Source organism: Urocitellus parryii, chromosome 9, assembly GCF_045843805.1.
Source record: "Urocitellus parryii isolate mUroPar1 chromosome 9, mUroPar1.hap1, whole genome shotgun sequence".
NCBI classification, from domain to species: domain Eukaryota; kingdom Metazoa; phylum Chordata; class Mammalia; order Rodentia; family Sciuridae; genus Urocitellus; species Urocitellus parryii.
The window spans coordinates 32,546,550-32,560,720 of NC_135539.1; the positions used below are offsets into that span (position 1 = coordinate 32,546,550).

The window sequence follows — 14,171 nt, forward strand, 5'->3', positions numbered from 1 at the left end:
GAGCCCTCACCTCGGGACTGAGCTCTAGTTCTGATGTATGCAGCACTGGTGTGGGCACTTGTCTACCACTGCAGGACAGTGTGGGCCTCATCTTTGGGGTGGTCCCATTTCACACAGGCAAGGACAGCTGTTCTCTCTCCATACCTTACCTCAATGTGCTCTAAACACTTATTCAATATGTGAAACTTTGATCTCTTCAACTGCTCAACATTTGCTATGATACTTTAATCTAACTTCCCTTTAATACCTGAAGGAAATAGGAATATCTGGCAAAGAAGTGAATTAATCTCCGAAGCAGAGAGAAAATAATGCAATGCTTCCAAATAGTTTTCATGTCTTTTTTTTTTTTTTTTTCAAAGAAAGGTCAGAAGAAAAAATGGAGTAACAGGACTGGGTTGTGGCTCAGTGGTGGAGTGCTTGCCTAACATGCATGAAGCACCACATAAAAATAACAAAGATACTGTATCCACCTAAACTAAAAAATACATTAAAAACTAAAGGGGGTAACAAAATGCTCAACATAGCAACTGGAGAATGAGCCCTCTCAATCAATAAGTGGTATGTCCACCTGTCAACTCCAAAAGAAAAGCAGCACAAATGGGAGGGTCACCTACTTGGCTCTGTTGGGAAAATACTCATGAGGCGAGAGAGCAGGCTGTGGACGGCTCTCAGCACTTTGGTGTTTCCACACGTCATACAGGCAGCGATGCCACGCTGCAGGGGCTTGAAGCTACTGAGGATGGCTGGGGACTGAAGGACAGTCAGCAAGAAACTCAGCACTTCCAATCCGGTGCAAATATTTCCATAGTTCACTTGATTCGGCTGCTCCTGGGGTGGAGAACACAGATCACTCTCAGATGACATACCGGGGTCCAGTGAATTTCAGAAACAAATCCAGCAAGATATAAAACTAGGCCATCCAGGATTCAGAAGCTAATAAGAAGCCACTAAAGAATGAAGTCATGGTGCTGGGGATATAGCTCAGTTGATAAAGTGCTTGCTTTGCATGCACAAAGCCCTGGATTCAATCCCCACCACCCCCACCACAACCCCCCCCCCCACACAAAGAACGAAGTCATGGGATGACCATATAGAGCAGAATTTCATGACAGTGTCTTTTATAAATCTGCTTTAGTCAAAACTTCTTTTTAAAAGCTTATGATATTAATATTTAATATTAAATAATATCAATATTTTAAAAGTCATTAAAATCCAGACTGAAAAGTTACATGATGAATTGTGCTTTTCTCCTCCCACATTTTTACTTAAAAATACAAAAATCCATCCAAAGAGGAATCTTTCAAACTGTCTATCCGACTGACTATTTCAAACTGACTCAATCCAACAGATGATGGCAGCAGTAAAAATAAATAAAAACTGAATAAACTAAAAATTACAGAGCCTGGTTTGTAGGAAGGATAGGTAATGTTTCATGAAGTTTTCACTTCTGCAGTTTACACACATACATGCCCTGTGCATGCATTCTGTAGGGTAAAATTTTACTAGCTTGTGAGGTAAAGTCTTTCACTATGAGTTACAGAAATCAAGGCAGAAAGCCACTGTTACCAGGGCCCACGCACTGCTTCTTGAAGACACTAGCCTATGAAGTGGCAGAGACTGCTCACTACAGCTGAGCTTTCAACTATGAATGCACTTTAAGGGAAAGTGATCGAATCCTTTAGAGACAAAGAGAAAGAAATCTACAGACAGTCCAGAAGCTCTGCACCAGGGCAGAATCACAACATGTGCTGCAGTCTTCAAGATTCTTCACAGTTCTGCTTCCCAGCACAGGACTGCACTGTGTGACTTTTCAAAAATCTAGGCAACAGCGTCAAGGTTTGCAATCCAAAAAGACAAATGCCTACAACCTGTTTTATAATTCTGATTGTGAAGCTTTCAAACTTCATCAAAATATGGAACCTGTGAGGGCACTGAAATGGCTAAGGCAAAAGAACAACACTAAGACACCAAACCAAGAGATTGGCCAAAATGCTGCCAAACTGTCTAAAGCCTTCAGCCATCAATAAAATCTGTTCAAAAAACTCATGCTTATTTAAAAAATATTTTTTCTCAAATCAACTTAGGATAGTTAAAGAAATATGTCTGCAAATATAAGTCAACTGTCTTGTTTCAGAAAGCATCCCTAAGTATATTTGGGGCTGGGGTGAGCGCTGAAGTGGTAAAATCATGTTCAGTGAGTCAAACCGGCTCCTTCTCCTCAGCAGCCAGAATAGAAAAGTAGAAGAGGCAGTGCCTCTGGTGTCTGGAAGATTTGGGTTTTCAGGGTCAGATCCAGAAGGGATCCACAAATGCCCATCCCTGCGCTCAGGCAACAGCATCTGATTAACAGCTTGGCAGCCAGCACCTACCACAGTCATCAGCAGTTTGTCAAACCACTGCAGTTTGAGCTCCGACTTGGACCACATATCTGGGCGTAGCGCGGTCTTCAGAAGATTCACACAACGCCGAGAGAGCACCTCCCCAGGAGACCCGGCTGTGTTGGTGTTGTCATTAACCTGAAAATGCAGCCACACTCAGCTGGCATGTCTCAGCCTGTGTGTGTCCATCATTCTAACAGCACCATTGACACAGTTTCCCTACTGCACGTGCACCCTCGCACCCAACTCTCTGCCTCGTGGCCACCTTCTCTGACTCAGACCTTCCCCTACTGGGTCCCTTGCCCCTGCACTTCTCTCCTTTGCAGCATGTCAGTGGGACTGATCTGCAGCTCTGTGTGACTGACAGGCCCACGCTCCTCCCTGGGTGGCCTCCAGCATGCTGCCTGGAGTGCTACAGGAAGTATTTACTGGTTGGACAATTCAGAACATTCTTTTTAATTCTTGGAAATTCTCAACAGTATTACAAGATACACTATTTTAATAGTTGTAAGAACTTAAGACCCCCAAATTTAAAAAAAAATAAAGTTAAAGAGACTAGAAAGATTTCATTTATAATTATTTTTTGAAATATAAAATGAAGTTTCAGGAATGGAATCCAAACAACTCCATGATATTATAAATTGATATGAATGATAAATAAACTTAAGCTATAAAGTACTTAAAATAAACTTTAAGTAGACTGATCAACAACATAATGGTTTATGCTCTGTTCCCATTTTCATGATTTGGGGGAAAAAAAAAGTTGAAAATTAAATAACCAGCCCAAGAGCACTGAGCTACCGTATCTCACCAATGCCAAGATGCTGTTAGTTATGGCACACCATTATTTTATTAGTACGGAAAAAAGACCCATAACCAATTATACCAATTTAAGACACAGGCACATTTTAGAAATATTAACCTGGCATGAAATCAGCAGAATTTGGCAGGAAAGTAACACAATTAACCTTAGGTCTGGTCTATTTCTGACTAAACTGTCACAGAAAACATCCTATGGTGTCACTAAATGACTTCTGTTCTTTAGAGTCCCATACCTGACAAGCCACTCGAATGAGGAAGTTCACCACGGTGTCTGTGTGCTGCTTGTCGATGGGCTTGGCAAGAAGAGAATCAGCTCCAGGCAGTGACTGGCTCCTCCCAAATACCTAGGAAAGGGTTGTCCTTTAAGGCAGGAAGGGAATTCTCAATGAGAACTGCCCACACAAGGTGCTGAGCCAGCTGACGTTACAGGATACTTCCCAGAGACAGACAATGTTCTAGGCATGGGGAACAGATGTGGCCTCTGCCCCTCTAAAGGCCACAGAGCCAGCAGGTGAGCAGAGGACTATGTCTCATGTGATGGGGATCCAAAGGGAGTAGGACACAGCAAGTGGAAAACAAAGTGACTGAGAAGAAGCCTGACACAGGAAACAGGGAAAAAGAAACGGCTTCAGGCAGAAGAAAAAGAGCCAGCAGACTCCCGCTAAGAGAGAAAGGACCTGAAGTCTTTGCAAAGTGGAGGAAAGGCCTCGGTGGCCAAGCATAGTGAAACAGGGACAGCTGTGCTGCTCCTGCCTCAGCCGCCTGTGCCACTGGGATTACAGGGGTGCACCACAGCGCCCAGCACTCTCTCTCCTGGTTTATGTGGTGCTGGGGATGCAACCAGGCCTCACGCAGGTAGACAAGTGCTCTACCACTGCGCTACACCCCTAGTCCTCAACAGTTTCTCCTGATGCCTTCCTGTAAGCAATTAACCATTGTTCACAAAACTCGAAGAAAAATGTGTCTGGAAACTTGGGAAATACCTTAGTAGGTGACATGCCATGGAGCCTATTGGAGCTAAGCTGCCTCTCCAGCTTAGCACTTGGCCACACTCAAATGAATTGAATAAATACACAAGGTCCCATGAGGACACACGGCACACATTAGGAAAGAGTGAGCTCTTACTGCACTGATGGCTCCGGTGGCCGTCCTGAAGCGCTTCACTTCCTGGGCAGAATCTACAGACAGGCCTCTCTTAATGGAGGATGAGACAGAATTGACTCCTTCTCCACTGGAATTTGGGTCCATATCTGAATCCGGCTTAAAAACACACACATACACACTTGACTTTATTGACTGGTTTCCAGGGAGATATGTAAGGAATATAATCAGGGATGACACCAAGAGTTGACATTCCTACCTGCTGGTCCTTGATCCTCTGCAATTCCCACTTGATGACAACCTCTGACAGGTCCACGGCCAGCCTCCTCTGCTCAATGGTGACACTGGGCGTAAAGCCCAGCCTCTGCATGGCACTGACCATGTGCTGTACCAAATGGTGCCGTACGGGGTAGTACACCTGTAGGTGCAGGGCCAGCATCATGTTAGGGATAATGGACATGCTCCAGCACATGTGCAGACACCTACTCGCACACTCATGCTCAAAGATTCTGAACCCCAACTTTATCAAGTAAATTCTCATTTACCCATGAATGTGCTTATTATCCCTCTGCCCACATAATAGCGTATTTCAGCCTGTTAATAACATCTCTAAAATATGCTGAAAATCTGAATTCTTCTTGGACAAGTAGGTGAGTTTAGTCACATGTGTAACAACCTTCAGACTTGATATCATAAAAGTTCAAGACATATCAAGAAGTAAGTTTCCACATCTAAAGAGCTGGCTGTAAAAGAAAAGAGTTTCATCTCAAATCTTTCTCTTACACCTAAAATCTATAAGAAACATTCAGATAAAATTAAATCCTGGAGTACTGACATGGCTGGAGAAAAGGAGGAGCAGCACTACAAGTAACTCTTCCAGCCAAGTCAACAAATTCCAGAATCACGGACAATTACCTCTCACCTTAAAGTGACAAGTCATCTATCTGTATTCAGGGTGGAGGATTTACAATAAAGCAAGCAAGCAAACAGAGGCAAACGCTAAGAGACATTCTCTACACTATGGCAATTTCCAGGTTTGCAAAGCCTGACACATGTACACACCCCAATCAGGGACCTGGAAGCATCTTTCCTGAAAGATGAATGACTACCCTATTATTGTAGGAAAAAAAAAGAGCTAGAAGTTCAAAAGCCAATGTCTGAAAACGCACTACACACCAATCTGGTGTTCTTACATACCTTAAAATGCTGTACAATCAGATGCAAAATGTGCACCAGCTGCGGGACAGTGTGCCCCTCCTCCACGATGATCTTCCTGGTCCAGTGTGTGAGCATCTGGTGCCCATCCTCCATGCGGGCAGGCACTGCTGGGGTCAAGATGGCCATTGCCTGTCTGACAATCGCTCGGGCTTCCATTGCATGAGCTTTGAGAAGACTGTGGAAAACCTAGAATAGGAAAGAAACTCTTATGAAGATGAAAGTGAAGGCTTTGAAGAATGGGCTATTAATACTCAGAACTGAGGTATAATATTTTTGCAAAACAGTTTTTGAAAAATTCCTTAGAGCCAGGAATAATGGCTCACGTCTGTAATTCCAGTGATTGAGGAGGCTCAGGCAGGAGGATCTCGAGTTCAAAGCCAGCTTCATCAATTTAGCAAGGCTCTAAGCAGCTTAGCAAGACCCTGTCTCTAAATAAAATACAAAAGAGAGCTGAGGATGTGACTCAGTGTTGAGTTTCCATGGGTTCAATCCTTGGCACTAAAAAAAAAAAAAAAAATTTCTTAGGACTGCTATTGAAACAACTTCTTTGCTTTAAGTTTTGATCAATAAATAAAATCATTCTAATATTTACTGAGCTTCTATGGTGTGCCCTTACTGGGCTAGGCCAGTCAGAATGAGTGAGGACCAGCACCTTGCAGAACTCTTCTGTCTAGCCTAAGTGGCTGGAGTTAGTTGAGGCAAACCGATCATTTCACTATGGCTACAGCATGAAAAAAAGAAGCGGAAGGGACCAATATCAGAGGCAATGACAGCAGCAATTTCAATCCTTCAAATGAAAGGTGAAGCCAGGAACCCAAAGAAAACAATCCCATTAGTACTGAGAGTGGAGAAGGCAGGAAGGACACTGGAATCAACAGGACTTGCAGAGATGCATGGGCCCTAGGGAGGACTAGAGGGTATCAGAAATGGCCCTAGCTGGAACAACTGGGGGAAAGTAGTGCCTGCCACAGAGCCTTAAGTCACATTTCCTCCCAAGTGCCTAAGGGAGGTGGTGACCGACTTTCTGGGTCTGGAGTTTAACATCACAAAAGTGAGAGGGAACAGTTAGGGAAAACCACTCAATGCGGCCTCAGGGCAAGAGCTCCCACTGATCAAGGTGAACAGGCAAATGTATCATTGCATTTGATTCTTTTTTTTTTCTTTTAATACTTATTTCATTGCATTTGATTCTTTTTTTTTTTTTTAGATTTATTTTTTAGTTGTAGTTGAACACAATACCTTTATTTTATTTATTTATTTTTATGTGGTTCTGAGGATTGAACCCAGGGCCTTGAACATGGTAGGCAAGCACTCTACCCATGAGCCAGAACCCCAGACCATGCATTTGATTCTTAAGCACAGACACTGATTCACCCACAGGACATGGGAGTGGAGAAAATGAAACACAACACAGGGCTGCCAGGCATCAGAGCCTACACCATCGAAGCTCAGGATTAAGTTCTAAACCCATCAAAACTACACAGAGGTCATAAAATGCAATTTCGAAGTGCCCACATGTTTTGGGCTAGGGAGAGCTGGGATCCTTGACAAAGGCACTTTCAAATAATTACAGTGGTGTATACCTATAGTCCCAGTTGTCATGAGGCTAAGGCAGGAGGATCCCTTGAGCCCTAGCGTTTGGGGCCAGCCTGGGCAAAATGGCAAGACCCTATTTTAAAAAACATTTTTTTTAAGGAGCTGGGGTTGTGGCTTATTGGTAGAGCGCCTGCCTAGCACTTGTGAGGCACTGGGATCTATCCCCAGCACCACATAAAAAATAAATAAAATAAAATAAAGGTATTGTGTCCATCTACAAATAAAAATATATTTAAAAAAATGAAAACTTTTTTTCGACATAATACCAGTATTGGGAAGCCAAATGCAATGGGTAGAGAAGCCTGAAGTGTGAGGAGGAGGCACTGTTTCAAAAATAAGGCTGTAAAGGAACCAGAGGGCAGAGGAGTAACCAGGGAGGAATGAGCTGGGATTCATTACTATGGAGGGCTCACAGGATGGTCTTGCTGCTCCCCATTCTTTCCGTGGTAAAAGACACATAAGGAAGGCCAACTTTGTTAGGTGCACAGCCCAAGGGCAATGAGCTCATTTGTCTGCTGTGCAGTCATCACCTCCTCCATCTCCAGAACGTTCTCATCTTCCCAAACTAAAACTCTGTCCTCGTCCAACACTGACCTTGCATTCCTCTTCTCCCCAGCCCCTGGGAACCTCTATTCTGTCTGTCTCTGTGACTGTGGCTATTCTAAGCACCTCATGAGTAGATAGGTTTTTGTTTGTTTGTGGGTGTTTTTTGCAGTTTTTTTTAAATAAATGAGTTCTTTTTTTTTTTTTCTTTTAATTGTATTAAAGAAAGACAGCAGAAAAGGAGAGGCTAAGGCTGCATAGGTGTGGGGACATGAGTGAACCGGGGGCACACAGGGAGCCCTGCTAAGTACCTGGAGGACAATCTTCTTATGTATTGCAAATTTGGCAATGATGTGTGCCAGAAGCAAGTGCCCGCTGTACTTGCACGCTGGGTCCACACAAGCCTTCGAGAGCAGGCAGGGCCACGCGAAGGTCATCAGGCGGCGCAGCTTGCTGTTGCGGTTCTTGTTGTTGTCGTGGATGTGGTGCGGGGCGTGCTCTACCAGCAGCGTGGCGTACTGCAGAAGGTAGATCCTCAGGGAGTCCAGCATGTCTGCCTGCTTCTCTGGGTCCAGGACCTGCCAGGAACACAAGCAAGAAAAGCTCATTTCTGGTTTTGAGCTGTTTTACTGCCTAAGGGCCACACATCAAGTTTAAATCTTAAAAATGCACGCATGCACACACACATACAGACGCTCTGTGTATATACGTTTATGTCACAATAATTCTCCTTTTATGTTCAACTTATTTCATTGTTTAAAAAGAAAACCAGAAATGAGAAATATAATGCTGAGTCCACTCAATTCAACTAAGTACGATAACCACCTTCTGTTCATTAGCTCTGCCTAAAGCTGGAGTACAGACGGGCTAAGGTCAGTTCTCCTCTTCCCTGATCTCCTGCTTCTTAGCAATACCTCTCCCCCTTCTCAACACTCAAAACCCAACTCTTCATTGGTCCCAAGACGATGCTCTAGGCATACACTAGAGAAGGTGGCACAGGGAAGGGGCTGTGTCAGGGTCCCTATTTGCCCAGAATAACACAAGTATCAGTATGTAGACTAAGAATAACTTCTGGGCTCAGAAGAGGAAGGAGGCCTGTCCTAAAGGACAAAGACTACATAAAGACTAGTAACCTGCCAACAGGAACAATGACAGTCCCTTTTGTCTTGATCCCTGGATGGAATGGATAAGAAATCTAGCCCTGTCCCTTCCAAAGAACACTAATATGTATGAGGCGGTCCCCTCTAGAGACTACGAATTAACACTGCAGATGGAGAATGACGAGCACCCAGCATTCCAGCAAACAATCTGCATTTAAAAACTCTGTTCAACAATCTCAGGATACAGAAGACATCTGACCCTAAAGTTCAACACAATGGGCCTTAAGCAAATAACACAGTGCAGACATCCCAGTACAAATTTCAGATATCACTATTGCCACACAGCACTTGGTGAAGATAGGTCCCAGGTCCCAACACCAACTGAGTCCAACATAATATTCTCCTGCCTTTTACTAGACTCTTTTATAAAGCTAAGGACAAAAACAGAACATCAAACCCCATAATAGGCGCTTTTACAAACTAACCCAGGTCTGGATTTTAAAATATTTTGTTTCTGACTGGAATCTATTAATGCAAAAACATTAATTCATTCCCAAGTGTGGTGCCTTCAACAATTAAATAATAAGAATTTTAATGGGATGCTGTGATGTGCCATCAATCAATGCAATCACAAAAAATAAAAGCCTCGCAGCAAACTTATTCCAACAAGCCCCTCTGCATGCTCCCGTACAGGTTCACTCATCTGCAAGCTCTCAACATGCTGAGGCACTGCTGGGGACACACCTTGGTTATAAACACGCTGGTGATGCTCTCAGGGTTGTCTCCTTCTGGATTGGGAGGTCCTAAGAGCTGCTCTCCTTCCCCCTTCTCAAAGCTGTACAAGAAAGCAGGATTCAGGATATGCTGCAGAACCTACAAAAAGATTAAAAATGAAGGAGGAGGAAAACAGTCATGCTGTTTATTTGTTTAAAAAGGTGGGGAGGGTTTGGTCACCCTAAACCATCACGCCAGAACTCAACCAAGGCAGCGAGCGACCCCTCATCTAGACTCCTAGCCCAACAGCAACTACCCAGCTAGGTTAAAATGTGAGGAAGAAACTCAGTGTCAGCCTGTGTACTCTTCTCACTTCAAAACAAGTCAGTTTCTGAAAACAAGGGATCTAGCGATCTACTTTTCAATACTGGTCCACAGCAAGATCTGCTGTGTGCCTTCTCAGCAATGGCATTTCATGTCCGCAGTCCAGCCTGCCACCTGAGCCTCAATAGAGACACAGCTGAAGGGTGGGGCAGGGTTCCCAGGGCACCAACCATCGCACCTGTGGCCTTCTGCTGCATAATCGTACAGCTCACCTTTGCTTTCAGTTCATCTCCAAAGTTGGGGTCATTGAAGTCTACAAAGCGAAAAAACAGGGCACGTTTTTGAGCAATGCTATAATTTTTGGGAATCTCTTCTTCCATATACTCTTTTAAGAATGTCATATTGCAGAGAAAACGACCAGTGAAAGCTCGGAGCAGCTGGAACAGCAATTCTATGTCTCCATAATTCCTCCTAAAGAATCAGAAGGAGAAAACATGTTGACTTCAGGCAAATTCTTTCAGGTTGTATCACCTGACATGCCTTTTAAGCAGCAAGTTGTAGCCCATCCCCTACAACAAATCTGACTACAGGCGTTCAATGAGCCTATGTTTAATTTGCATATCCTTGTGCAAATTAAAAAAGAGGCCCCAGTTTCTCAGCTTATCCGACAGAGCAGCCTTATGACACAGGCAACGCTTGATGGATGCACCCACTTGCAGTAGTTCAGCAGACAGAAGGCCAGCAGCTTGGGCTCCTTCCAGTTGGTGGCAGCCATGTTCTCCTTCCGGTGTCTTTCTTGAAAGGTCTCGCTCACCCAAACGCGTCTCAACTGGCTTACCAGTGAGTGCTGGCTGGCCAGCCAGGAGTCGTCATTTTTAACTATGATGCTGATAATCTGTCAGAGAAGAAACAGTCAGGGATGTGCAGCTCGACCAGACTGGGGACTGCAGGGGCCTCCTGAGAAGACGTTACCTTGATGGCCTGGAACTGGAGGTCCAGGCGCATGGTGCTGGTGCTGGGTGAGCCAGGGCGCACGGCAGTCTGCGCACCACCCGGCAGCAGCAGGGTGATGAATCTGTTGGGGTTAGCTGCCAACACATCCCGCAGAGGCCTGGCATCTTTGTGCTTTAAAAAACTCTGGAAGCAAAACAAATAAATGTGTTTTAAGATAAATCTAACTCACAAAAGGCTACAGGAAGTGAATTCTAAGGTTCTTGCTAAATCTCTGTAGGCAGGCTAAATACAAACAAACAAATAAATAACACAGTAAACACCCTTTTCAAAAAACAACGCTTTTAGACAGTAATCATTCTTCATGATTAGGACTTCATAATCCTAGCAGCATACTCATTTGTTACCACCAGCAAAATCCAATGATTCCTAAGCCTGAGCTTTTCATGGAGATAACCAAATAGCAGTAACATCTCCAGATTCAAACATCTCTGAGAAACATGAAGCCAGAACAAGGAACAGTGACGTTAACATCCTAGAGCATACTGGCCAACGCAAATCTGCAGGGACCTGACCGTAGTCACTTTAGCTCCTACCATGAACATTCGGCTCCACTGGGGATCATTGAGTGTCGCCTCCATCATGAACAGCTCTACCGTCTGGGAGGGGTGCCGGGTCAGGAACTTGATGAGTGGCTCTCGGAAGGGACTGCCCGCCTATAGAACACAGGGAAGCTGCAGTGGTCTCCCTTTCTCAGGGCACACGCACCTGTCAGCATGGCTAGCACAAGCACCCACCCTCTACCTGGATTGCAAATGACCACAAACAAGTATTAATATCTAGCATCTTTATGTTGTCAGCTGATCCCATTCAAAACACAAGAGAGTGAAAATATTCCAAGATCAGAATCAACCCTCAGTCCAGACCATACCTCAATCAACATAGCCCGCTCCGTTTTCATTACAACCTCTAACAAAGGTTTGACCAGAGTCTGAGGTGCAGCTGGGATTAGATGAAAAAGGTTTATAATTGCAGAACAAATCTTCATTTCCTAATAAAGAAAACCAGAAATCACAAACAAGCCAATTAGTTTTATGAGCAAGAGAAACATCATTACAGACCCTACCAGTCTAGCTACATTTGCAAGGCTGCCACCAAAGCAGAAGTTTAACATGGAAAAGCCACAACTTACCAGTCTTAGACTACCACTGTGTTGTGTACTATTCAGACTAACTGCACCTGGCTCAACTGCTATGTGTGTGTGTGGGTGACTATATGGTGTGATTGTGCCCTTTGTTCTCAGGCATACTAACAAGGGTTGGAGGTGACCTTACCTGTCATCTGTGCTAGCCCCCTTTTCACAGAGGCAGGGACAATGGATCATACCTGCAGCCATGAGAGCATCAGGACTGACCCACCTTGCGGTGGCATCGTGGGGTCTTCGTAACACACTAAGTTCTGAGAGCACAGGCTTTTTTTGCCCTCAAAACTTAGCCAAGGGAGGTCCTCAAAAAACACTTGAGTATTTATCCTGGAAACTGAATGTCAGTGTAAATGAACGACTGATGATGGGACAAAGCATTTGTCAACCAGGCCCAAAAACAAAGCTGACGAAATGCTATGTTGAACTAGGTGAAAAGTGTGTACAAGGCCAAGCTCCACACTTTCCAGCAGCTCAGTGGTGGGCTGCTGAGGGTTCTTCCAACGTCTCAACGGCCCATTCTAGGAGGTCACAGTTTTACTTCTGCCATTCAAAAGACCTCTCTGTGGCCACAGGTAAGGAAAGAGCCTCAGACACAGCACCTCGCATAGTGCACAAGGTGGAGTTCGTGGCTCTTGAAAGGTAAAATGGGGATGATAGACACTGGTCAAGAGGGGCCACATTCCCAGCAGCAGTTCAGATACTATTCAAATTTTCTTTCAACCAAAAGGCAAAAGGGAAATGGGCAGGAAATGGGGAAAACAGGTTCAGCATCAGTCCTGCCCCACCTCTAATTTTCAAATCCTTAAAGTAAATTCTATCCCCAAATCATTACATTCTGAGAAGGTCTTGAATGCCATGGTTTTTTATTTTCAAAGCAATGTCATAAAGATCACTTCTTCTGATTTTACAACATCATTGGAAGACAGACATGACAGGTGTTATTATCCCCATTTTACAGAGGAGGGAAAGCTAGAGTTTGACTGTCCAAAGCCACAGTATTCTCATTGCATCTTTGTGTATATGTCTGAGGAAGAGAGAGGGGAAGGGGACTGGAGGGGCACGGGACGTAAGGTTGTAAATTAAGGCAGTCAGCGAGCTGGCAGTGTGGAAGGAAATATATCACTCCCAAGTTCTAAGAGATATACTGTATCTCTAAGAAGGTTCTCAGGATCTTGTTAGATATATGAGTTCATATGAATGTTATGACAGAAAAACCAATTTAATCTTCAATAGTATTGAGATATTAAAATTCTAACATGTAGAAAACAAAAGAACTTAGAATCTTTTTAAAATGTCCTAATATAGAACATGCGTGGCATCCGGACAGTTCACAGCAATGATACTAATACAACTCTGCCACAGACAGACAGCACAGGTCACCGCACTCAAAGGCACAAGGCACTCTGTCCACTACAGAATCACAACACAGCTAACGAGTCACAGCAAAACCAAATGCGACAACAACCCCCTCCTGCGGCTCCACTGAGATTCTCACCTCTACCCCTTCCATGGCAGGCTGAACCAAAACAAAAATCACAGCATGAAAAAAGGCAACAAAAAGGTAAAAAGAAACGAAAAGAAAAGAAAAGATAAAGTGTTCTTCACATTGCAAGTCATAAACTGACTTTTAATAGGTTGTTCTCACCTCAAACTGACAGAATGGAGACAAGGAACATCTCCCGCACTCTGAAATGCTTTCCTGAGGATGGGGAGGAAAATCATCTTTTTCTATTTATGTCATTTACATAATACTTCCCATATACTCAAACACAGTAAGGGTTATTTGGGTTAACAAGACAGTAAAGACACAATTATCAGAAAGCAAATGATAATTAACAAATGCTCAGCAGCAAAAAGCAACCTCCACCCTCAGATGTCAACAACCCTCTGACGGTGTCTCATAGTGAGTTTCTTCTCTAAGTCAAATTTAAAACCAGGGCTTCTATGTCAGGGAGAAATGGTAAGACCTTGTTATATGCAAATATATTTTTAAAAGACTTCTTTTACTGAGTGAATAATTCAAGATTTTTATGTGAAGCACTAAGGCATTGAAAAAAAAATGAGGGGGAAAAAAAAACTCTTTCCCAACTAGAGTCAGAAGAGAACCAGGTGGTGCAAGCCCATCAATTAGTCATATCTGAGCCCCATCCCACCAAGAACAAGGCCATGACAGCCCCCCACCAGAGAGTTGGGTTATCTTGTGTGGTGAAGCGCAACCTT

At 43.9% G+C, this 14,171-nt stretch overlaps 1 protein-coding gene across 5 annotated transcripts in view; it reads right to left on the bottom strand.

The window, feature by feature from the left end:
• Positions 1-14,171, bottom strand: part of Trrap (transformation/transcription domain associated protein) — a 120,760-nt gene that overhangs the window by 46,142 nt on the left and 60,447 nt on the right. For 3 of the 5 annotated variants that reach the window (XM_026404197.2, XM_026404196.2, XM_026404191.2), the window contains exons 32-44: positions 11,679-11,798; positions 11,344-11,463; positions 10,769-10,933; positions 10,510-10,691; positions 10,069-10,267; positions 9,503-9,631; positions 7,970-8,236; positions 5,499-5,705; positions 4,561-4,719; positions 4,326-4,460; positions 3,434-3,544; positions 2,370-2,516; positions 615-828 (exon numbers count right to left, since the gene is read on the bottom strand). In XM_026404197.2, the coding sequence (XP_026259982.1) occupies positions 615-828; positions 2,370-2,516; positions 3,434-3,544; positions 4,326-4,460; positions 4,561-4,719; positions 5,499-5,705; positions 7,970-8,236; positions 9,503-9,631; positions 10,069-10,267; positions 10,510-10,691; positions 10,769-10,933; positions 11,344-11,463; positions 11,679-11,798 (2,155 nt within the window). Of the gene's footprint in view, positions 1-614; positions 829-2,369; positions 2,517-3,433; positions 3,545-4,325; positions 4,461-4,560; positions 4,720-5,498; positions 5,706-7,969; positions 8,237-9,502; positions 9,632-10,068; positions 10,268-10,509; positions 10,692-10,768; positions 10,934-11,343; positions 11,464-11,678; positions 11,799-13,446; positions 13,468-13,596; positions 13,651-14,171 lie in introns of all 5 variants that reach the window. The other 2 variants (XM_077802826.1, XM_077802827.1) reach the window with 1 other exon arrangement.